At 37.9% G+C, this 23,987-nt stretch overlaps 1 protein-coding gene across 2 annotated transcripts in view; it reads right to left on the bottom strand.

Moving 5' to 3' along the window:
• Positions 1 to 648: 648 nt before the first annotated feature.
• ERLIN1 (ER lipid raft associated 1) overlaps positions 649 to 23,987 on the bottom strand; it is a 29,827-nt gene continuing 6,488 nt past the window's right edge. For both annotated transcript variants that reach the window (XM_019724884.2, XM_019724885.2), the window contains exons 5-12: positions 22,791 to 22,852; positions 20,473 to 20,598; positions 18,781 to 18,854; positions 15,205 to 15,263; positions 13,239 to 13,330; positions 6,165 to 6,254; positions 5,170 to 5,249; positions 649 to 2,920 (exon numbers count right to left, since the gene is read on the bottom strand). In XM_019724884.2, coding sequence (XP_019580443.2) covers positions 2,696 to 2,920; positions 5,170 to 5,249; positions 6,165 to 6,254; positions 13,239 to 13,330; positions 15,205 to 15,263; positions 18,781 to 18,854; positions 20,473 to 20,598; positions 22,791 to 22,852 — 808 coding nt within the window. In that variant the 3' untranslated portion in view covers positions 649 to 2,695. The remainder of the gene's footprint in view (positions 2,921 to 5,169; positions 5,250 to 6,164; positions 6,255 to 13,238; positions 13,331 to 15,204; positions 15,264 to 18,780; positions 18,855 to 20,472; positions 20,599 to 22,790; positions 22,853 to 23,987) is intronic.

Here is a 23,987-nt window from a genome sequence, read left to right as displayed (position 1 = left end):
GCCTCCTACCTCCCTCCAGCTCTCAGGCCGTCACCATGGGGCACACTGCTCCATCCTCCCTCTTCTCCTCTGCAGCTGGCTGCATCCCATAAAGAATCAGAAGAACATCCCTTGTTAAATTCCGTGAATCAGGAAAGGGTAGAACCCCTGCTTACAAAACTCTTATACCAGGTACTAGATTTATTGGGGTGATCACTTCATAAATTATATAAATGTCTAATCACTATGTTGTACACTTGAAACTAATAGTATAATATTGCATGCCAAACGTAATTGAAAAAAATTATTTAAAAATTCTTATACCAGGGAGGCAGTGTTCTGGGAATAGTATAAGAAAAAAGCCTCTACAGTTAAGTAAAACTAGTAAATAAAGTGGCTACCTAGTGAAACGGGCAAGACAGCCTGCGAAGCCCATTAAGACAACAGAAACGAATGGAGAGGCGGCCAGTTAGCTCAGTTGGTTAGAGTGCAATGCTCTTAACGAGGTTGCCGGTTCGATCCCCACATGGGCCACTATGAGCTGCGCCCTCCACAACTAGACTGAAACAACTACTTGACTTGGAGCTGATGGGTCCTGGAAAAACACACTTAAAATAAATACAAATTAAAAAAAAAAAAGAATGGAGACATATAGAAAACACAAATCACTGATAGTAAAATAATTTTATTTAGTTTTTTGTTTTGTTTTTTTAAAAAAGGTAGCATTTCACATATAAATTTAGACTCAAGATTACAGTGTATATTTGCTGAAAGACACATCCCTGAAGGAGGGACAGACTGAGAGCTCAAGTGAGCACAGGGAAGCACACCCCACCGGGAGGGAGTTCAAGTGGAAGCATTTTTTGTAAAACTTCACAATGGAGTTCCCTGTGTCTCAGCTCTGCCGCCAGAGCCTGCGGCTTGTAATACAACCCACACCTGTCACTCTGGGGCAGCCGCTTTTAGCTCACGGGAATAGGAAACATCTCCAGGAATGAAAGCAACAAAGGTCAATGATCCAGATTTCACACAACAATCATTATTTATCTGCAGCAACAATGGATGACAGGTGAAGAGTTTATTTTCATAGTTCAAAAAATGTTTTAAGGAGGGCTACAGAACACAAAATTCAGTCGTAAAGAGAATGTTTACAATTAAATGAGCAAAAATGAAAAAATGATTTTCTCCATATTACAAATGCCTCTGTAAGGATAAGGCCCGGGAAAAGACCCGCTCAGATCTGGGACTCCTTTCCCATAGTGTTTGGCACAACCCACAGCTGTCACGAGACTGACGGGACTGACAGTCGGCTAGGTTGCTGGAAGCGTCGCAGGACTTTTCTGTCCGGCTTGAACATAGTCTACACAAACTCAGGCTGCGCACAGCTCAGGCCTAACTACTACGGGCACGCTACTTCAGGAAAGTTAGTCTTCAGGGGAAAGAAGTCCAGATGAAACAGGCTGCCCACAGCCACAGGCTAACTAACCCTGTCATCCTCTCATGGACGAGTAAAGCCACTGGCTGCCCCGGAAGTCAGTGGGATTCTGATCTCCTAGGGAAGGTGAAATCAAGTTGGAGAACTTTGATTCCTGCATCTCACAGCCAGGCGGGCAGGAGACAAGGATGCTCTAAGTTACTCTCCGTTCCACACCATAGGGCTCCTGGTGAACAATATTGAGAAGGAGAATAGGTGTGCTGGTAACCACGGCAGCCTAGAAATTGGCCTTTAGGCAGAGGTACTGGGGCAAATAAATGTACCCCAAATCCAGTTTTCAAAATAAAAACTTCCTGCAGTTATGATACAACACCGTGCAGTGAACAGCTAGGAAATGTATGCTGCTGTTTCCGGTGGAAGCCCTGTCCCGCTCTTGGCTAGCCAGAGCTGAGAGGTGACACGGAAGGAGTTGTCTGTAGCTAGAAACCAGGCACCTGAGTCACACACAGCCTAGGGCAGTGACACAGACAGTCACCACTCAATGGAGAATGCAGGGCCCCAGAGCTTTGGTTCGAAGTAAAGGTTTCATCTCACCCCAAACTTTAAACCAACCTCTATCTCTGAGCCTACTAATGCAGAAAACTTGTGATTAGGAAGCTCTAGGAGGAATCTCTGGTTGAGAGGCAAGGTGCATATCCCAGCAAGCCACCAACTTGACTGTAGGAAAACAAAAGTGCAAATCTATCAAGTAAATTGCTCAAGTGGCAGATCATTTCCTGGGGAACTTCAGCGGACTAGATGCCAATCACATGGATGAATGCTGGGACTAGACCCTAAGGACAGCCTGGGTCCCGGGAGCAAGGAGTCTTTACACTTACCACAGCCTGGCTGTCTCCTCTCTGGCCGCCTGTCTCTTGAACGGCTGAGCACACTTTCCCCGGGGACCATTGTAAACATTATTTCATAGATCTCAGCTTAGAAAAACACAGCTTGTTATGTATATAGTGTTTAACATTCCAGTGCAGACAGTATCTTAGCATCAGACTTTCCCTCATTAATGAGTACCAGTTTAGAAAGGAACACACACAGCATACTTGATAAAACTGTGGCTGAAAAGACCATTTGGGTGTCAGACAGCTGGCTCTATCCTGGAATCAGCTGAAAAGCCAGGACGACCACAGGAGAGGCAGAACAGACGAGCAGGGAGAGTCGTTAAACCATTGTTCCCATTTAACCCCTTGGGCCACATTTTGATATGGGAGAACATTTCCACCTCTTGCATCAACCTATGCTCTCCTTCTTTTGGATGGGGCTCTCTCCAGAGGCTTCCAGAGCCTCCTTCGAGAGGAGAGGAGAGCTTCTGCTTCCAGTCCTAACATCTGAATATTTCAAAGCACACGAGGAGTCCACGAACATGTTAGGGATGCTGCTGCCAAAGTAGATCTTACTGTTAGAAGCAATGGCCTGGAATCTTTTGAGCTCCAGATACTCCGGGGTCAATTTGTGCTGTGTGGGGACAAATAAGGGCAAAAGCATCAGGTCACTGTGGTGCAGCAGTCATCTCTATTTCCTCTCACACAGTTTCCCTCCTGCTCTCCTGGGTATCATTCCTCAACTTGGAATCATTGCCAATGACCCTCTCTCGCTGTGAAGCGTGGCTATCGCCTTAACAGCTACACCCCAGACTTGAGGTTCCTTCAGCAAGCTCCTGTCCTCATGTAGAAGGTGTTCATTTTTTTTAATTTAAAAGAAAAGGAAAAAAAAGGATTGGGGAGGGGAGTTTGGGGAATAATGAATAACTCACAAATACATAATTACATTTCTATAGTGACTCGGGGCCAATAAAGTGCTTTCATAAATACTTTCTGATTTTATCTATCTGGATTCAACCTGGAATCAATCTGGAAGTTTCTGCTAGTTCTCTTGAGAAGTGAACAGGTCAATGGATCAGAGTGGCAGAGGGTCAAAGAAAGGGCCTGGGCTCATAACCTTATAATCAACGATCTGTGATTCTGCTTTTCTTGACCACATTCCAGAAATGGAAAAGATCTCAAGAAATCACCTCGTCTGGCCTATTGCCTCTACCCAGAAGCTGAATGTTTAAAATGTTTGTGATGGACAGGTGTCTGTCAATCACCAGATCTCTTTCCCTGTCACAGCGTTTTGTTTTGTTTAAATCATGGTGCTAAGATACAGCCAACCAAAATCTCTCTGGGTTTGATTAAAACTCATTCATTTCCAATGTTCCCTAAAATATACTCCTCCAAAAGTCTCTCAGAACCTTCTCTAGTGACCCCCTCCTCATCTCATGTCAGCCTGTGCTCCAGGCAGATGCCCACCTCGTCCTTCATGGCCCTCTGGCATCTTCCACTCCCTGGATCTATACGCTCTCCAATTGACTCATATCCTCTGCTGAAACACTGCCATCAAATCTGGTCAGTGCATAACCAAATTACTTCCTAAACCCTTATTAAAATGGGTCAGTATCTGAATAGCATTTTTCAAAGTGAAATAAAACAACTGCCCCTTGCAGCATAAGGCGAACCTCAATGACAAGGTCTTGGTACTTGTGCCTGGCCAGTCTCTCCTGTGACAGATTTGTATTGCTAGTTTTGTAAACTCAAATTTCTCATCTTGCCTTCATCTTGACCAAACTTCATTTTGTTTCTATAGAGCTGTGTCCTTAAATGTCAAGTTTATTTCTGAATTTACATTGGATTTTCAAGTACCAACAACTCTCACTGTATCAACCTATCGTATCTTATCATTTCTTCTTAATACATATTATGTTGTTCCTTTCTAAATCTTGTTGTTCCTTTCTAAATCGAAAGAGTTTAAGCCTTTTCAAAACCTTAAATCTTGACTTTAATCCTTCAAATGTATCATACACCACAGCAACCTCTTTCTCTGTTCCAATCTACTTTATAACTAATAACCTTATAAACCTTGGTCATATCCTTCCCTTCCCAGAATACCATATGGGTTCTAGCTGACACTAAATAATTCCTGCGAACTCGGCCTATACGCTCTAGATCTAATTTTACCCCAGTCTCTACAAAAAAATTGGTCCTATAAACCAGCAAACCTCCTCTCTCAAGTTATTACACATGAAATTCCTCATGACTAGAACATTTTTAAGTCTAGCAAACAAGCAGTACTCAACTGGAGGCATTTGGAAGTGTGTGTGCATGGGGGGGAGGGGTGCTGATTGTTAAAATAATTGGTAAGCACAACTGACATTTAGTAGGCAAGGGTCAGGGATGCAAAATACCCCATAAGTGTGAGACAGTCTTCAACAGTGAGAAAGTACCTCACTCCAAAATACCAACAATGTCTCTGACAAGAAACACTGCTTTCAACAAACTTAGCATCTACCCAACACGTCACCTTATCTGAGACGCAATTCTAAGGGAACTTTACTCCTCTCCCATCATTTGTGTCATTCTCCCTCAACTTTCCTGAATATTGAGCTCTTACATAAAAGTACAAATGAACGGCTATATGGCATTTGTATTTATATATCCGCTTGCCTTTGGCCTAGCTCCCCGCTTTTATAAGGAAATATACAAAATTCCCAATCCAATGAGTGTGCTGTATGTCTTGCTAAGTGACTGGCTGATTCTAGCCGGTGTGAAGGTAATCACCCTTCCTAGACACTGGATAAAATTGTCTCTATTACATTAGAGCCCCCATAACCCACAAGGGAAAACAAACCCCAAACTATTACTAGAAGGGTGACATGGAGAGCCAGTCACCTTGTTTGAGGTGGCATATTTATGTGCAGCATAATACTCAGCATCTGCTTTTGCCTTCTCCCGGGCCAGGAACGCAGCATCTAGCAAAGAAAATAGTCAGGGTGTTTAAAACAAAGGAATTGCAATACAGTTCCTCAGCTGGGTATGAGTTCAGACTCTACTTTAAGAAAGAGTACCTTTCACCACTGCCTGATATTTTGATCACTTACATTACTTCAACAACACTAGCAGTTTCAAATCCCAGTCCCCAGACAGCTCATTCTCAAAGGGGAACACTCCTGTCACTGTCGAATAACTCTTAGCTCACCTCATTTTCCATCTAAAGTTGTTCCTTCTTACCTCCACCCCACTTCTCATCACCCAAAGCATCACATCTAGGCTCTGGGCTTCAAGTGAAATCACTAAGTCCAGACATGAAAGCTCTGCTCTATTTACTGCATTGTCTCCACCCCCTCCGAATTTCATCCAGAATCAGTTAAGGCAGAATGATAAAAAGCAGTAGCATATAAACAAAAGAGGCTGAATGTTTGGTCTTCAAGACTGGGAGCTAAGAACAACAGTATCTCACTATGTGAAATCAAGGACCATTTGAGAGCCTCTGTGAAAACTAGGCCTTCTTCCCAGCAAGTTTTGTTTTGTTTTCTTCTTTTTTGGTTGACAGGTAGAAGAGAAACTAGTTGCAGTGGGGTTTCTTCATCTTGTACATTCTTTACAACTGATTATGGGTAATTATCATACTGTTTGAGAACAAAATGGGAGCTAATAAACCCCAATTTAAGGATGGAAAATGAAAAGGTTGAGTTGCCCATAGTCACAAACCAAACCAAGAGCTAGGTATGTAATTTTAAAAAACTCTGTCTAGAATATGAGGCCAGCCGCTTCCTCCAGCCGAGATGATTCCATCCATGGCCTTCCCACCCACCACAATCAGGAGCCCGATTCCTGAGGCGCGGAGGCAGCTCAGCTAGTCAGAGCCTCTTCATTCCCTGAGGTACCTTCAATTTCAGAAATGCGTTTTTCAGTTTCTTTCTCCATCACCTTCTGCTGAAACTGAATTTTTGCCACTTCTGCAATCTTCTCTGCTTCTATAATTATACACAAAAGAAGACACATTCAAAAACATTTCCCTAGTTCTGCAGGTACTTATATCAGCAGCACAAAGCCTAACATTTAGCTACAGAAGGCGCTATGGGCTGTTTTGTTACGTTTTATCTACCCAAACTGTAAACACCTCAATGGAAAAAAGGAAATTTATTGCCTACTTCCCTGTTCTATTTTGACAGTGCTAATTTTGTGGGAAGAGAGGAGTACAAAAGGTAACAGTTCCAGTCCTTCATGGGATTAAATAGCAAGGTCCATGAGCTAATGGGACAAAAGACACACAGTTCATGGAAGTGCTCAGAACAAAAACAGAGCAACATAAATGCATGGCAAGAAAGGACAATTATATAATGTGGCAGGACACAGAAAGAATAAGGAAGGTAAGTTAAACCAAAGAAGGCCTTCGGGAAGAAATCTTAAAGAAAATAACGGACCCGACTTAGGAGGGCATGGCGGAAGGCATACACAAAGACAAGTAGGTACGAATGAGCAAGTCACAAGGAAGAGGTGATACAGAGCTAGCTGACAAGAGAATACAAAAAATAACAATAGAAAGAAGCTAGAAGATCCCTTTCTTGAGAAACAGGCTAAAGAATTTAGCTTTAATATACTCAAGATTGACTGTTAAGTTATCACTAGGGAAATGACACAATGAAAGTATCAGAGAAGGAGTATTCTGCCTGCTGTAACAGTTAGAAGAGAGAGCAGGACAATTCACCTGAGGATGTGAAAACAAGTGTTGGGAATGAACAAGCTGGCTTCAGCAGGGAATTACAGGCAGGGAAAACAAGAGAACACCCTTAGTAAACCTCTGGCCTAACCAAAGGATCCAGCACCAGGGAAGCAAGACTCTAATTACAACTTTCATTTCAATCACTGTAATTCTTGAAGAACATTCTCAATTCTCCTTTTTAGCCAAAGAAAGTGAGTATTTTTAACACATTTCTGGCCCCAGTGGGAAATGCATAATGGAAAGAAAACTTCCAAGTGTTTTTTTCTTTCCAGAAGACAGTATTCTTTATCAGCAACTCTCGGGCACACCTACCTATTTCCCCATCAGCATAAAATCAATCATTATCATACCTAAAAATAGACTACTATGTTCCGTTGGACTAAAAATTTAGCTATAAGCAGAAACTTAAGGTAAAACCTGAGTAAAAGGTGAGGAATCTGGAGTCTGCAGCTGGAACTCAGAGAATGGTGTCTCAACACAGGGGGACTATTGCCACAATCCCATTTAACACTGCTCTCTGACGTGTGGGGATAAACCCATAAAGAGCATGATCAAACTTCTAGCTCTAGAAAAATGGTGGAGTAGGCTAATGAGAAAACCCTTCAGCTAACAACACCTTAAAGTGCTACACAAAATATAACAAATTTGTTTTTTAATGCATGGCTGAGATCCTAAGAAAGAATGGGACAGCCTCAAGAGACATAAGCAAAGGGCGAGCTGAGAGCCTATATGGGGCAGCCGCGGCGGTGGTGGTTATTAGAAAAGCAAGGGAGAGGACTTGGGTTATTGCCCAGGCAGGGCCAAGAGATGAGGCCTGGAGATGTTAGAACTGCGAGTCCTGTATAAAACCGAGACCACTAAAGAGCTGCAACTCCAGTGAGATTAAAAACTCTACCCACAGCCCACTGAGCAGCTTTTCTCTACCTAGATACATCATAGTGAAACTGAAAAACACCCAAGACAGAGAGAAAAATCTTAAAAGTGAAAAGAGAAGAAGTTGAACAAAAATAAAATAATATTGCCAAAGTAACAAAGAATAATTAGTTGAGCTTACTACTATAGGCTAAATTACCATTCAAGAATAAAACAAAAGCATTTCAGGTCAAGGAATACTAAATAAGTTTTCCATTCCTTAGCCTTCACTTAAAAAAAGGCAGACAAAAGAACAAATTGCCAGAAGCAATGGAGAGGAAAAATTACATAACACATGTAAATCAAAATGTTTACTGTAAGAATTGATGATGATAATAGGGGAATAAAAACAACACAAAATTCAAATACTAGGCAACAACATGAAAAATTGGGGGACAGTGTAAGAAGTAAAGCATTCTCAGGAATTGTTCAAGAAGAGGATGGAAAGAATGATTAACATTAGACTTTGTCAAGTCTTAACATTTTACAAGTTAATGATTATTTATGCATTCTGGAAACTGAATATAAAACTTCCAATCAAGTAAAAAGGAAGAATAAAGAAAATTCAATCAATTTAAATACCAATCAAAAAAGAGAAAAAAAAAGGAAATAAAAAATGCCTGGTAAATAGCACAAAATTAAATGATATAAAAAAATCCAAAGATAGCAGTAACCACAATAAATATAAAAAGACTAAACTCACCAGTTAAAAGACAGATTCTCACATTGGATTAGATAACAAAATCCAGCTATATGCTGTTTACAAGAGACACACCTAAAACATAATGACATAGAAAAGTTGAAAGTAAAAGGATGTGAAAAGATACATCAAGAAAATAACTATCCAAGAGAACTCAGGCATAGCTATGTATTATCATCAGACAAAATAGAACTTAAGCCAAAAAGCATGTTAGGGATAAACAGGGTTATTACATAACAGGCACAATTCTCCAGGAAGATGTAACAATTCTGAACCTGAATGCTCTTAATGATATATATAGCCCCAAAATACATAAAGAAAAAAATTATAAGTCAACAAATCCATGATCACAGTGAGAGATTTTAACACACCTCTCTCAGTAATTGATAGCTCAAGAAGGCAAAAATTAGAATATATAAGATGTGAACAACACCATTCATAAGCCTGACCTAATTATATATAGAGAAATCTATACCCAACAAATAGTGAATATACATTCAATCTTTTCAAGCACATATAGAGCACTTTCCAAAAAAGGACCATGTACTGATAAGCCACAAAGCAAATTTCCACAAATTCTTAAGAATCTATATAACAGATCATATTTGCTGACTATATTTATATTCCAGTAACATTGGAAATCAACAAAAAGGTAGCCAGCCCCCTGAAGATCCACTGAATCAGAAATTTAAATATACTTTTAATAATTCCTGAGTCAAAGAAGAAATCATAATGGAAATACTTTTTAAAAATTAAAATGGAACACCAGTAATAAAACACATTTCAAAACTTGAGATATGCCTAAAGCAGAACTTAGAAATTTATAATCTTACATATTTCCATTAGAAAAGACTGAAAACTAAAGAATTAAGTAACTCAAGAATTAGAAAGAAACCAATAAGTAACCTCAAAAAAAGGTAGAAGGAAAGAAATAAAAATAAGTGTAAATAAACTAATTGAAAAGAAAAGTGACAACAGAACCAAGCAATTTAAAATCCAGTTCTGTGAAAAGATAAATAAGGCAGACCTCTGGCAAAATTGATCCAGCAAAAGAGAAGGCACAAATAAACAACATTAGGAATAAAAAGAGAGCATACAGATTCCATAGAGGGTTTTAAAAAGCAAAAGAATTCTACAAATTTATGCCCCCAAATATGAAATGGACAATTTTCTAGAAAATTATAACTACCAGAACTGAATTAGAAACAAATACCCGAATAGACCTATATCCAATATAGAAATTAAATCAGTAAGTTAAATGTTACCACAAAAAACAAACAAGCATACAAAAAAAGCACAAACCCCACTAGACCAAGATGGTTTTTACAAGTGAGTTCCACCAAAACTACAAAGAAGAGATAATACATATTTTATACGAAATGTTCCAGAACACAGAAAAAGAAGAAATGTTCTCCAACTCATTTTGAGGCTAGTGTAACCATGATACAAAAAAAAAAAAAGAACCCAAAAAGATGACAGGGAGAGTACAAGGAAAAAAATTATAAGCCAATCTCATTTATGATAATAAAAGTAAAAATTTAAAAGAAATCACTAGCAAACTATATAGAGAAATGAGAAATATAATGAGGTGAATCTCCTACATTATGATGAAATGGGTTTATCCCAGGAAGACAAAAATAATTTAGTAATAAAAAAAATCTATTAACATAATTCACATAACATCTTTAAAAAGAAAAATTATATAGTCATCCCAACAGATATAGAAAAAAATTCTAAAAGTTTTAACAGCCATTCATGATAAAAACTCTTGGCAAGCAAGCAGCAGAAGGAAACTTCATTAACCCGATAACAGTTAAGAACAGTCAACATCACTGGGACTATTTAGTTAGGAAGAGAACAAGAATGCCTGTAACCCCCCTTCTTTTCAACAAGGCATAGCCTAAAGCAGTGAGAGAGAGCTCAAAGATGTGGGACTACCAATAAAAAAACCAAACTGTCCTTATCTGCAGACAATCTGATTGCTCACATGGGAAATCCAAGAGACTATTAGAAATAGCAGCATTTTGAGCAAGACTGTCAAAAAACAAAAAACAACAGCATACCTATACAAAAGCAAAAATCAGTTAGAAGAAGTCCCTTCAACAAAGAGCCTATTTATAATACCAAAAAACTTGAGGAATATATAGGAGTAAATCTCCAACAAAGATGTGCAAGAACTTTAAGAAGAAAATCATGACACTTCTCATAAATAGAGAAATATAACAGATTTATGAGACTTAATATAAATATTGTAATTCTCTCCAAAGTGAAGTATACAGGTAATGCAATTCCAATCAAAACCCCAATACAGTATTTTACAGAACTTGAGTCGATTCTAAAATTTACATAGAGGAATAAAAGACCTAGGATAGTACAAGATAATTTTACTAATAGTCAAGGAGAAATTGACTCTCCCAGATAGCAAGACTTAGCCTAAAAACTATAATAACTGAAACAATATTGAAGAGGCCAGACCAAGAAATTGAAACGAAATAGAGACCCCGTAGCAACAGAACAAATCATATGTAGGATCTTGTTACATAACAGATATGACAATAGAAATAAACAAAGGAAATAATGAACTATTCAATAAACAGTCTGCAGAAAATTGGCTTGCCATTTGGAAAAAATAGAACTGAACGCCTATGTCACACTAAACACTTAAATAAATTCCCAATGGATTCAAGACCTAAATATGAAAAGCGAAACTTTCAGAATAAAATTTTTACTTTGGGGCTAAGAAAGAATTCTTAAACAAGACAGGAAAAGCACAAGAAAGGAAAAGATTGATGAATTTGATTACATGAAAATTAAACATATACGTATGTCAAAAACATCATAAAGTTCAGACAAGTCACAAGTTGAGAGAAGATATTTTGCAACGCATAAACCTGGGAAACGATTACTATCCAGAAGATACAAATTAGTTTTAAAAAGTAATCAAATAATGGACCAATGATATTAAAAGGCAATTCACATACTACCAAAAAAAAGGGAAAACCTGAATGACCAATAAACAATATTCGACACTATTAGTAATCAGGGAAATTTAACTGAAATTATGTGATACCACGTCCACCATCAAACTGGCATAAATTTTAAAAAGTGTGATATCCTAAGGGCTGAAGAGGATATGCAGAAATGGGAATTCAATACGGCAGCACAGAAATTGGAACTCAAACTGCTGAAGAGCAGGTAGAATGGAAGAATCACTTTGGAGAGCAATATGGCAATATATTATACGTTTGAAGATGTATATGCCCTATGACCCAGCAATTCTACTTCAAGATATATATTCTACAGGAATCTGTGGGAAAATACACTTTTGTTTTTTGGTATTTCAATCTGTTAGGAATCATATTTTATAAATTATAATAAAAATATTAAAAACAAAAGCACAAGTTCCAGTTTTTATTATTAGATCCAACAGACATAAAATTACTGTGTTAAAAGGCTATAAGAACTTATAAACACCCATTCTCAATTTCTGTACTTATCTCATTGTGGATCAGAAACAAAAAGCTGGTGGTAAGTACTGACCCACATCACATGTGAATAGCACGACTAGGAAAACCCTCATATGTGTGCACAGAGACCTGGATAAGGGCATTCCTGCAGCACTATTTATAGTAAGGAAAAACTAGAAACTACCCAACTCTTCATTAATAATCAATCAGAATAAACTGAGGTACACTCATAGAATGAAATGCACAGTAGTTAAAAATGAATATGTATCATATAAGTAAAACTCAAACAATGCTAGTTTAAAAAGGCAAGTTATGGAATAAAAGATAGCATTCGATATCATTTTTGTAGTTTAAAACAATTCTGTGAATTGTTTAGTGTTACATACTAATAACATAAAAATATGGGCAGAAAAGATATAAACCAACTTTAGAATAGAAGCTACTCTGAGAAGACAGGTCAAGAAATAAGACCAGGGAAGGGACAAACGAAGTTTCAAACAGATATAATTTTTTTTCTTAAAAATAATATGATCTGGAAGAAATATGGCAAAATGTTAAGCCTTCATGATATTGTTTTCTGTACATTCCTGCATATTTGAAATAGTTAGTGAAAGACTTCCTAAACTTTCAGCATGCCAAGGAACAAACAACTGGGAGCTAAGACGGCAATCTAATATACAGTATCCTGGGGGGTTAGGGAAGTCGCTGTGACTCAAAATCAGCTGTAAGCAGTCCTATCATACTGTCGGAGAGGGTGGTATCTATCCATCCAAATTAAACTAGGTGCGTGTCACAGATGCATACTGTAACCCTGAGCTTTGGCCCAAAACTTCCCTATGCTGTATAAAACAAAAACCTTACTCCACAGAGGCTAGAGCTGCCCCTAAACCCTATCCACTTTCTCCATCCTTGAAAAAGACAATAGTGGCAGCCAACAACATGGTGGAAAGCCAAAACACTTCATTAAGTATTGGCCTCATCTGCTTTGAAAGGCTTTAGGACATCTGACTGTACAAAGGAGTTTCCAGAATTCTCCACTGTATGATGCAATCTTATTTGAGTCCCATCAGTATCTAACATGAGGCTGACAAAAAATAGGACAAACTCATAACACACGTACTTAAGAGCCATCCATTTCAGAAAGAAATCCAAGTACCTATAATGGCCTTTTTCCGCTCTGTCTCAGCTTCTTTCTCCACCACCTTTTGTTTCTGGGTAGCTATAAGAAGTTTTGTCTTCTCAGCCTCCCTGTGGAGCAAAATATTATACAAATTAAAAATGATGTGCAGTCACAGGCAGTAATTCTCACTCTATCCTGGGTCAGAGAACCATCTGCAACAAGAACTTTCTGACCCATTAAGGTAGGCAAGAAAGGTATTACCCTATTTTACATACAGTGACTCTGAGATTGAAAGGTTAAATTATTTGCCCAGTCATTCAGAGGTAGGAATGAAATTTAGTACTTTTGAATTTTAAGCCGATTTTTCCCTCTAACTGTATCATGGAATGGGCTGTGCTCTGCAAGTATCTGGAGTGCTTCCTTTGCTGTGAGGCCTCCACTAGCCCATACCGCACCTCTGGGCCCATTAGCAAAAGGCACCCACCTCTGGGCAGGTAAGAGTCCCTTAGGTGCATGGTTTGGCAAGCAGAACGGAGCTGGATTTCAGCCCCTCCTCAGGCAGACACCCTGTGTAGTGGCCCTATTTGCTGTACAAAAGATCTAATTAGGTGGCAGTTTATCAGGTGGTGAACTGGGGCTCAATGTAAGGAAAATTTTTCTCAGAATTTGAGCTTTCTAATGATGGAGATAGCTGGCCTGTCACTAAGCATGTACAAATGGAGACTGGGTGGTGACCACATGGCAGGAATGGTATAAAAAAATCACTAGTAGGTGGGAGGCTAAGACTGGACGATCTCAAGGTGGTTTTAATTCTGGAATTCCAATAGTCTATAACATTAGAAAAGATCCAGAATTATCTGGAAAATAACTCCAATGGTTTCCCCAAAACGTTTACCCCAAAGCTCTCCCCTTTCCTCCTGCCAACACTGATAGACAAAAATGACACTGTGGATACTCTGAGGTATTTGAGGGCAGAGGACATATAGAATTCATCTTTCCATCACTAGAAGCCATCATATTTAAGGCCTAAGACCAAATTGAGCCTTCAACAAATATTTTTTTTTCTATAAATGGATCAGACGCATGATTTATCCAGTCTGGCACTCTACGTTTTATAGTTTTAAAAAAAGAGTTCCTTTTCTACAATAAAAAATGGGAAACTAAAACTCTGCATAATAGAAGATATAGACTTGGGAACAATAAGGACACAGAAATATATCATTCCATAAAGAAGTATTATTATTATTACATCTTGAACCCCCCGTATTTATACAACTGCTGTATTCTTGGCTTTTGCAAAGTTACCGTTCCAGCATTTCATATTTTCCCTCTTAACAAATCAGCCAAATTTCATAATGTCTTCTGTTTCTTCTTTTCAGTACCTGTCATATGAGAGTTAACTACTGCCATTTCAATTGTAATAGTTATTCCCCTAAAAGGGATCTTCTAAAAAAGAAACTAACTTCATGCCAAACAAGTAACTTCTCATACTCAGTCAGCCCTGGACACATGGAAGAGAATACTACCAGAAATCAATTCAGGCAAATTATAAAGATCCAGGTCTAAATTTAGATACACAATCACATACAAACCAAACTTTACACCAAAATGGTGCCTATTCTTACCATTATAACACAGTAACAAAGTACAGGCACTCTCTCCAACCTTAACAGCTAAGACTCTGTCTCTCCTCTATTAATATTTAATTCAAGGTATTATTCACAACCAAATTATAGTTCCTTAGGCTTCCAACTATAGTTCTACAGCAAACTGCATCCTTAGCCACTGAAGCTGCTCCTGAAATGTCCATATATAAAGAGAAAACTAGTGAAAGTCTAGTGGGAATTGAGACACCAGAATAGGCAATATCACTCAAGTATGGAAGACAGGCATATACCACACCCCAGGGTGTAATGTCTCACATATAAGTTTCCTCTAGACTGATAAATTAATATGTAGATAGCCCTAAATAAAATATTGGGATCCCATGCATATTACTCACATTAACTCAAAATTTCTTCTTATGGCTTCTGGGATTTTGGGTTTTGTAACACGCACAGCCTAAAAAATAAAAGTGAAAAAGCCAAAGTATATTTGAAAAATAAATCTTCAAACTAAATCTTGTACAGAAGAGTTCCTCAAATGAAACTAATAAAACAACTGACAGCTGCCTCCTAACACGTGTGGGGATCCCATGAGAAAACCTACTTTTCCTGCCATCATACCAAGAATCAAAAATAAGCCGCTTCTTGTTTCCTTAAAAAAAAAAAAAAAAAAAAAAGCCTGGCTACAGGAAAAACCACTCTACCCCCTGCAGAAATAAACTCCTTTAGGGAAAAAGTTCTCTCTTAAAAGACCTTTCACAAAGCTCTTTAGATGGATACTTCAGTTTCTTTTTCAAACTTGCAAACCAAAGAAACAAAAGGAAGGTAAACTTCCAACATGTAAATTGTAAAGTAGGAAACAGTCAAAAACAAAAATAAAAACAAAGAACCCAGATAGTACATGTAACTTAATACAGTGGACAGTAAATGAATTTCCCACTTCCTAAACCTGTAATCACTCAGTACTGGCTGTAAATAAACAGACCAAGGCTGAAAGAAAACAGCCCAAGGCTGAAAGAAAACAAATGCCACTTAACAGTTTATATTCTTTCTTCCTAGAATCTCACTTAGAGCAAAGTCTACTTGCCTTCGTAGACACTGTTTACTAGACACTTTGTTGCCCTAACCATAGTGTACTGTGACATAATTACCTCATCTACTTTGAAAGCTCAGTTTCTTAAAAGCTGACTTTTCTACATCATGGACTTCACCTCTCAAAACCTTTTAATTTTACTAGGGAAACATCCCTCACTCCCCACCTCCACTGGAAACACACACAAAACACTTTGCTGATCTGAAGAAAGTTAATTTCCCTCTGAAAACTGGCTAAACTTTTAAGTAACAAAGCCTTTAAGCACATAGCCTTCCTTAAAGACTTTTGAAAGGCTTTAAAAATGTTTCAGCAACATAGCCTTCCCTACGTAAAAGAGAACAGTCAAATCTATACACAATTTTATTAAAACTAAATACAAGAATTAGAGTGAAATGGAATAGGAAGCTGGGGACTATGGTGAAGAAACTCATTCCATGCTGACGGCGAGGCCTGTGAGGCCATAAGGAACAACACATGGAGACATCCAGAAGACAAAAATTCAGAACCAGAATTTGTGAGAGATGCCAGTTTTCACTGTGATGTGACGAACAGAAATACAGATGACTTCCAATACATTTTAATGAAGATTCAGATGGAAACATTGTCATACTGCATTTAATTAAGACACTAGCCACCTATCTTTTTAGTCTTATAAAAAGAAGCATAAAATAGAACTGCTTTCTAAAAAAAAATAAATAAATAAAACTACTTTCTGAAGACTTCTATCTTGCTGTATGAGGCTAAAGAACATATTATGTGCTTGCAATTCTTGGGAAATCTCATATAATTTTCAAATGTGAAAATATAAACACCTACTGTAACAGATACCATGAGTTAAGTTGCATAGGAGATTTAAAAAATAAAATGACAACTGTCGTGCGGGAGATCCTGCTCGCTGCGCCATTTTTCAGGCGGGTGTAAACTACTCTCTGGGGCTCTGTCCCCACAACAACATATCCAAAAACAACGGTCAAAATGAACGTTCACGTGCACGGGCGTATACACATACACACACGCACACACACACAGTGAGTGAAGCAAGGAAAAAATGCTGATGAAATAAGTATATCTGTTGAAATTGACCCTGGGGATATAAACATACATTTTAAACCAAAAAAAAAAAAAAAAAAAAAAAAAAAACACCAACAGTAAATGGGCAAAGGATATGAATAGGCAATCAACAGAGGAGAGTACAAAAGGCCAAAAAATCAAGATGCTCAACCTCATAAATAAGGAAATGCAAATCAAAGAGAGAGGTAACTTCACACCTCCCCACTGAGCAAAAATTAGTATATCTGATTGCTTCAAATGCTGGTGAGGTTGCAGAAACAAGTATTCACACATACTGCTGGTAAGAATATAGATCTGTACAGCCACTTTGAGTGATAATTTGTACATACAAGGAGATGCATCAGGAATGTTAACTGCACTATTGCTTACTCATAGCAAAAAACAAAAAATTAAGTGGAAACAATAGGGAAATGGTTATGTAATATAAAGGAAGAAATTCTAGGCAGCTGTTAAAAAGAATGAGCTAGATCTCCAACTAACAACCTAGGAAAAATATAAGAATCAGTTACATTCACATTCATTATCTTTAAAACTGAAAAGCCCCTCCAGCCACAAATGAATGTACGACCAAGAAGTTTTTACAAAATTAGCTCTGGACATTTCACATCACTGCTTAACTTTGGTGGCTCCCTTCACCCCACGCCTAGACACCCATCTGAGATAATGGTTCCGTGTGAGTGAGGAGTGGGAAGACCTTCACCATCTTTCCCGCCTTGTTTATGAGATCCCACATGGTGAAAGCACACTCTCAACAGCAGTGTGACACTCCAGATACAGGACACCAAACAAAGCTTTATTGAGTTGCAGTAATGTTCACAACAATCAACTGATCTCCTAGAAACTCTGACAAAGGACACCAGAAGCCATATTACCGCTTCTAGGTAATCCAGATTCAGAGCCATGGCTTTCAAATGTTATTGACCATGAATGACCAGAGTAAGAAACACATTTTACAGTGATACCCAACATAAACACCTACCCACACACTTACCTAAAACAAGTGAAATTCTGCAGAATGTTGAACTGCCTACACAACCAACCTTCTGATTTCTTTTCCTTTTCAATTCCATTTAATTTAAAATGCTGATCATGACCCACCCAAACTGATTTTAGAACCCACTAATAGATTTCAATTCAATCTGAAAAAATACTGACCCAAAAAAGCAGACATGTAACTCTCACCACCCTATCTCCCAATGCCACCACCACCACCAGTTTCATCTGTTCCCTTGCTTTTTACTCAGGCCACGCTACAAACTTGAACTACTTTCCTCACTCCTCTCCCCTATAGAGATCTTACTAATTCTTCCAGATTTAACTAAAATCCCAACTTAATCAGTCATTTCCAGGCAGACTCTTGAAATGTTCTCTAACTCTAAACTCTTAAAAGTAATAATCATCCAATCAATTTGTCTGTCAATTAATACTTTCTTACATCTACTTTGTCTAAAATTATTGTTCAAATCTTATACCTGAAATCTTTTCTCATAATCTTACTGAGGAGAAGGGTTACTCTTCCACTAAGTTATAACCATTATTGTATCTTAGTAATGCCTCACACATAGCAGCATGTGGATTTTATTTCCTTGTAAGAGCCTCACCTTATCTGTTTCCTCTAAGAGTTCAGAAGAAAATGCCACCCATGATAAGCTACAAGAGTATTTTATTTTGGCAGAGACCTAAAGTCAAACTGAGAAAGATATTCTATAAATCACCATAGCACTTTGATTAAATAATTGCTGAATGAACAGTCTGATGAAAGGACAATTAAGTCCAAAGCTCTCAAATTTTCCTAGAAAAAAGGGCTTACCTGTATCGTGAGGCCTGGGGCCATGAGGTTTAAATCTTCCTGCAGAGCTTGCTTCAGGTTTTCATCTATTTGATCTGTTTTTGAAGGCAAAAACAACAGCTCTCATGACACTCAAAAAAACATTTTTGCATTGTATTAATATTGAAACAAAACCAATCATTATTAGATCTAAAGTACTACTCTTTTACAGAGCTTAGACTTTTGCGCAGGAGAAAAGTGTGAGGAATTATCGAACAAAGAAATTTAAAAAGATGACAAGTAGCTAGTCTAAGTTTATCCAATAAATGCAAAATTCAGGTGGCTAATCTCTTAATTCAGTGTTGTTACTTAGTATGTGTCCTGATTCTCATTAAAAAAACAAAAACAAACATAACATAAATTCTTATCTTCAGTTAATCTTTACCCCAAATCCCCAAGTAACTAAATTTCATTTCCATGGACCTCTGCCTATCATTTTGGATTTAAAAATAGAGAGGGTGAAAAAAGGGTCATAGGAAGGTGTTTGAAGCACATGAGAATGGACAATAAAGATGTCACTTCACTTGGCCTTGTAACTCATGAACTGTCGATTCACCTCAACAGTACTTTCACCATTATTAAAAAGACCAGTGATGTGACAGATCAGGATAGATGTTTTCTCATATACCGTCCAAGTAGTTATCAGTCATCAACAAGGAAGCAACTGGTAGATTTCTAAATTGATTAACCATCCCTATGCCTGCCTCTAAGAAATTCACTAAGAATTCCAGGAATGGTCAGAGCTTTCACTATTACAAATGAAAATAACTTGTGCAGAAAAGTAACACAGCAGGCCTGCAGCTGTAATTGTCACAAAGGCTTGTTTGCATGGTGGCCTTTGGCTGCCATGTGGGAGTTTGGATTCAGAGAGGATTCCCACTATCCCCAGAATGGATAAGAATGACTCACTGTGCCTAAACTGTTTATACAAACAATGTGGTTTGTTCTGAACACCTGCTTTCCTTCTGGGAGTCTGGAATTTTGATATGTGCTAGGCAGAGAGTGCCCATGTGACCAGCCTCCAATAAAAATCCTGGGCTCTAATGAGCCCCCCTAGTAAAAAACATTTCACACGTGTTGTCCCATGATTCAGTGCTTGAGTAATTAAATGTACCCTGCATGACTCCAATGGGAGAACACCCTCGGAAGCTCGAGCCTTGTTTCCTGCAGACTTCACCCACTGCCTTTTCTTTATGCTGATTTGCTTTGCATCCTTTTGCTGTCAGACATCTTAGCTGAGAATACCACTCTGAGTCCTGTCAGTCCTAGCAAATCATCAAACACGGAGGTGGGGCTTGGGAAACTGCAAGACACAGACTTCTAGGTTTCCCCAAATTATCTAGTAAAATAGCAACAAAGCTAATTTTTAGGAAGTTATCATAGTAAAAAAAGAATATAACCTATAAGTACTGATCTTTTTCCAAACTCTACTGAGTTATGTATCATGCACTTCAGAAAATGGTTATCATTCTTAAAAATATCTTGTTTGAATAACTATTAATTTAATCATAAGAAATTTAAACTTAAGGAATATTTTAAAGATAACTGCTCTATCATAAATTCAGAAGTGCTCAAATAGCATGTTTACTAGTAACATTGTTATAGTGTGCATAAATGAGTTGAACAAGATTTCCTATTGGTTATTTGCATATTTAAAACCAAGGAGACACTTACCAAACAATTCAATGTAAACTTCCTGAAGTGTGTGGGCACTGCAAAACTGGTTCAGTTCATGGTGGATTTTATTGAAGATTAAGGTCTTGTCATAATCTGCAGTGTAGTTCCTCACGATATCAAACACTGAAGGAGAAGTACAATTTATGTTTACCCCGTATCTTCTAATTCAGCGAAGGTAAAAGTTACAGTGATGTGATACACACTTGGAAAAGTACCAACAAAACGGTGAAACACAACTCACAAACCTTGATATGCTCCTTGTGCTCAATTTTCCAGATATTACTGCATTTGTAATTCTAATGGACAAGCTTCAAATTCTATACAATGGAGAGTATACATATCTTGTAATAAGGAACTGCTAAAGTTTTCAAGCGAGGGCATGAAACAATCAGATTTGTACTTTGGCAGCAGTATGAAGATAAATCATGAGGTGCAAAAATCAGAAGCAGGAAAGTGTGAGGCCATTACTGCTAAGCAAAAGTTTAGCGAAGAGGCAAAGAGAAACACTGGGAATAAAAGAAGGAAGCAGCTGCAAAAGTCCACTTTCAAAAAGGCAGGTTTTAAAGGCTGTAATAAAAGACACCAGGTTAGAAGGGAAAGAAGCTACCATTTACTGGACCAGGCTTTATGTCAGGCAATTTATAAACATTAGCATTTAATTCTCACAAAAAAATCTAACTGAGAAAACAGAGAATTTCAGAAATGTGCCTAAGGGCACATACTAGACCTACCAGAAGCTGTGCACTACCTATTAAAACATGCTGCTTTCTCCCTTCAGACCTAAGGACTTGACCCACTGGCCTTCCCTTGGTGGATAGGCCATCAATAAATACTTGCTAACTAACTCATTTGCTTGGTCATTTCTAAATGAATTGGTGATCCAATAGTTTCCTCTTTACCGCCTGCTAGAGAACCAGCATCTCTTCTTTGTTCTTATATTTTTCCAATCATAATCCATTTCCCTGATGTGTTACCAGGGGAAGTAGATGAATAAAGACAAGAAAAATACTCAATCACTGAAAAATATAATCCAAATCCACTTGACAGTAATACAACTTGCTCTCTGCTCTGAAATCCTTTTGCTATTCGTGCCTGCTCCAGTAACATGAAATTTAGCATGACCTTACATTCCAATATCTATTTGGTATCAGGTTTTCCCAAGTAATCTAAAAACCTCTCAGTGCCAACGTTCTAACTTCACCTTTTAAAATTGTTTTTGCTGAACACAGTATCCCATATATACTAAGCATGGCAATTTTAATAATAAAAATAGCAGATCTTTCTATTGAAAGAAGGGTCTTGAAGAGATCCATGTACAGCCATGTTCATAGCAGTATTATTCACAAAAGCTGGAACCTGGAGGCAATCCAAGTGTCCACCGATGGACGAATGGATAAACAAAATGTGGTGCATACATACAGTGGAATACTCAGCCTTAAAAAGGAAAGAAATTCTGACACATGCTACAACATGGGTGAAACTTGAGAACATTATGCTGAGTGAAATAAGCCAGTCACAAAAAGACAAATACTATATGATTCCACTTAAATAAGGTACTTAACGCAGTCAGAATCATAGAGACAGAAAGTAGAATGGTGGTTGCCAGGGGCTGGAGAGAAGGGGAAAAGGAGAGTGATGGTTTAATGGGTACAGAGATTCAGTTTTACAAGATGAAAAGAGTTATGGAGATGGATGGTGGTGATGGCTGCATAATAATGTGAATGTACTTAATGCCACAGAACTGTACACTTAAAAATAGTTAAGATGATAAATTTTGTTATCTGTAGTTTTTCCACAATTTAAAAAAAAAAGCTAGAAAAAAATCAATCAAATGTAAAAAAAGGCACCCTCTCCATCTCTGTGCATTTTTATCTTTTACCAAGAAAATGTTTTCCCCACACAGTGGACTTTCAGATTTTCAAGTTATAGCAAATCTCAACTAGAAAAGATTTTTCTATGGTCACAAATCAATGTGGCACAGGCACTGATCAGTTATATTTTCAGCATGCAACGAAATTCTCTCTCATCCTGACTGGATAAAGTGTTACTTTCTAGGAATTCTAGAAATAATCAATGACTGTCTTGCTCTTTAAAAACGAAGAGTAACCCATATTGCTGCAGAAAGTCGACTTGTGACCTATTTCTGCCACCATTCCTTAGAAATGGAGAAGATTCCAGTGATTATTTTTTATACCTATCAAAAATGAATAGGTCATAAAAACTTTAAAAGTACCTTTCTATTCCTCAGGGAATCTCTTAGTTATAAATACTCTGATTATAACTAAAAACAACAGAATAGATCAGTAGTACCATACCTGCACAAGGGGCCAACATATTAACCACTTCTATTCGGTCAATATAGATCATGACCCCACCACTAAAAACAAAGAAATGGAAAAAGTATGAGCCAGATACAAATCTGTTATAATCCCAGATCATCAAACATATCACACACGATAGAAATTTAGAAGGAAAATCTAAAGACATATACCACTGACTTGATTAAAATGACCCCACTAGTCACTCCTGAGATAACCCTACACACACTCACCTGGCTCCTCTCATAACCTCTGTAACTGCTGTGATCCAATGAGCTCACATGAAGACAACCTGTAACCCAGAGCTACGCAGCACTTTGGCCTTACTAACTGGAGACAGCAGCTAACGCAGTGCTCTTCTCAAACTCTTCCATCAAGCAACCAAGTAAAATGGTTCCCCAGGAGGTGTGGAGGCCAGCCACAGTCTGACTTTCTTTTGGTTTCCTGCCTTATCTTAATACTTCACCAAAAGTTTTAATCTACTTTTTATCTGTACTTATTCTAATATGAAAACAAGAATTTTCCCCCAGACCTTCAAGTAAAAGTGACACTTCAGAAAGAAAGGTCTTGTGAATTAATGGCTTCCTATACTTCCTGGCCTACCCTGAAGGGCTTGTGAACCTCAATTTAAGATACATAAAGTTAGAGATTTTAAAACTAAACAACTAAGCCTTCCTACCAACTTACAAGGACAGTTTTTGTTCGCCTAAAGAAGGGTAATACGTGCCTACTGAAAAAAATCTGAGAAACACAGGAAAGCATGAAGATGAAAAAAAATTTACCCCAAATCTCCCCCGCTGCCAATTTTGAGTCATCTCTAAAGGGAATCCATAAAAGCAAATTACAGATAGACCTAGGGAGAACTTGACAGTAAATATCAAATATCTTTAAAACAGAGGGAATTTGTTCCCTTTTAAAAAGCATTTGTCCTTCCATAGCTATCATAGCCTCTTTTATATAGGCTTGTAATAATGATATTTTAGTCATTTATAACAGAGCATTTAAAAAATACCTTCAACTTTGCATTCTTCTTTTGATACAATTCAACGTACGATTATACTCTAGAAATAATTTGGGTCTTGCTTGCCTCTATCTCCCTAAAAGTCTTTAGGGCAGTGATTTTCAAAGCAGGGTCCTCAGACCAGCAGCACCAGCGGCACCTGGGAACTTGCTAGAAGGGCAAATTCTTGGGCC

Source organism: Rhinolophus sinicus, linkage group LG07 (genome assembly GCF_036562045.2).
Source record: "Rhinolophus sinicus isolate RSC01 linkage group LG07, ASM3656204v1, whole genome shotgun sequence".
In the NCBI taxonomy this organism is placed as follows: Eukaryota; Metazoa; Chordata; class Mammalia; order Chiroptera; family Rhinolophidae; genus Rhinolophus; species Rhinolophus sinicus.
The sequence above is the reverse complement of the archived record's forward strand: the minus strand, read 5'-3'. Positions and strand labels throughout refer to the sequence as shown.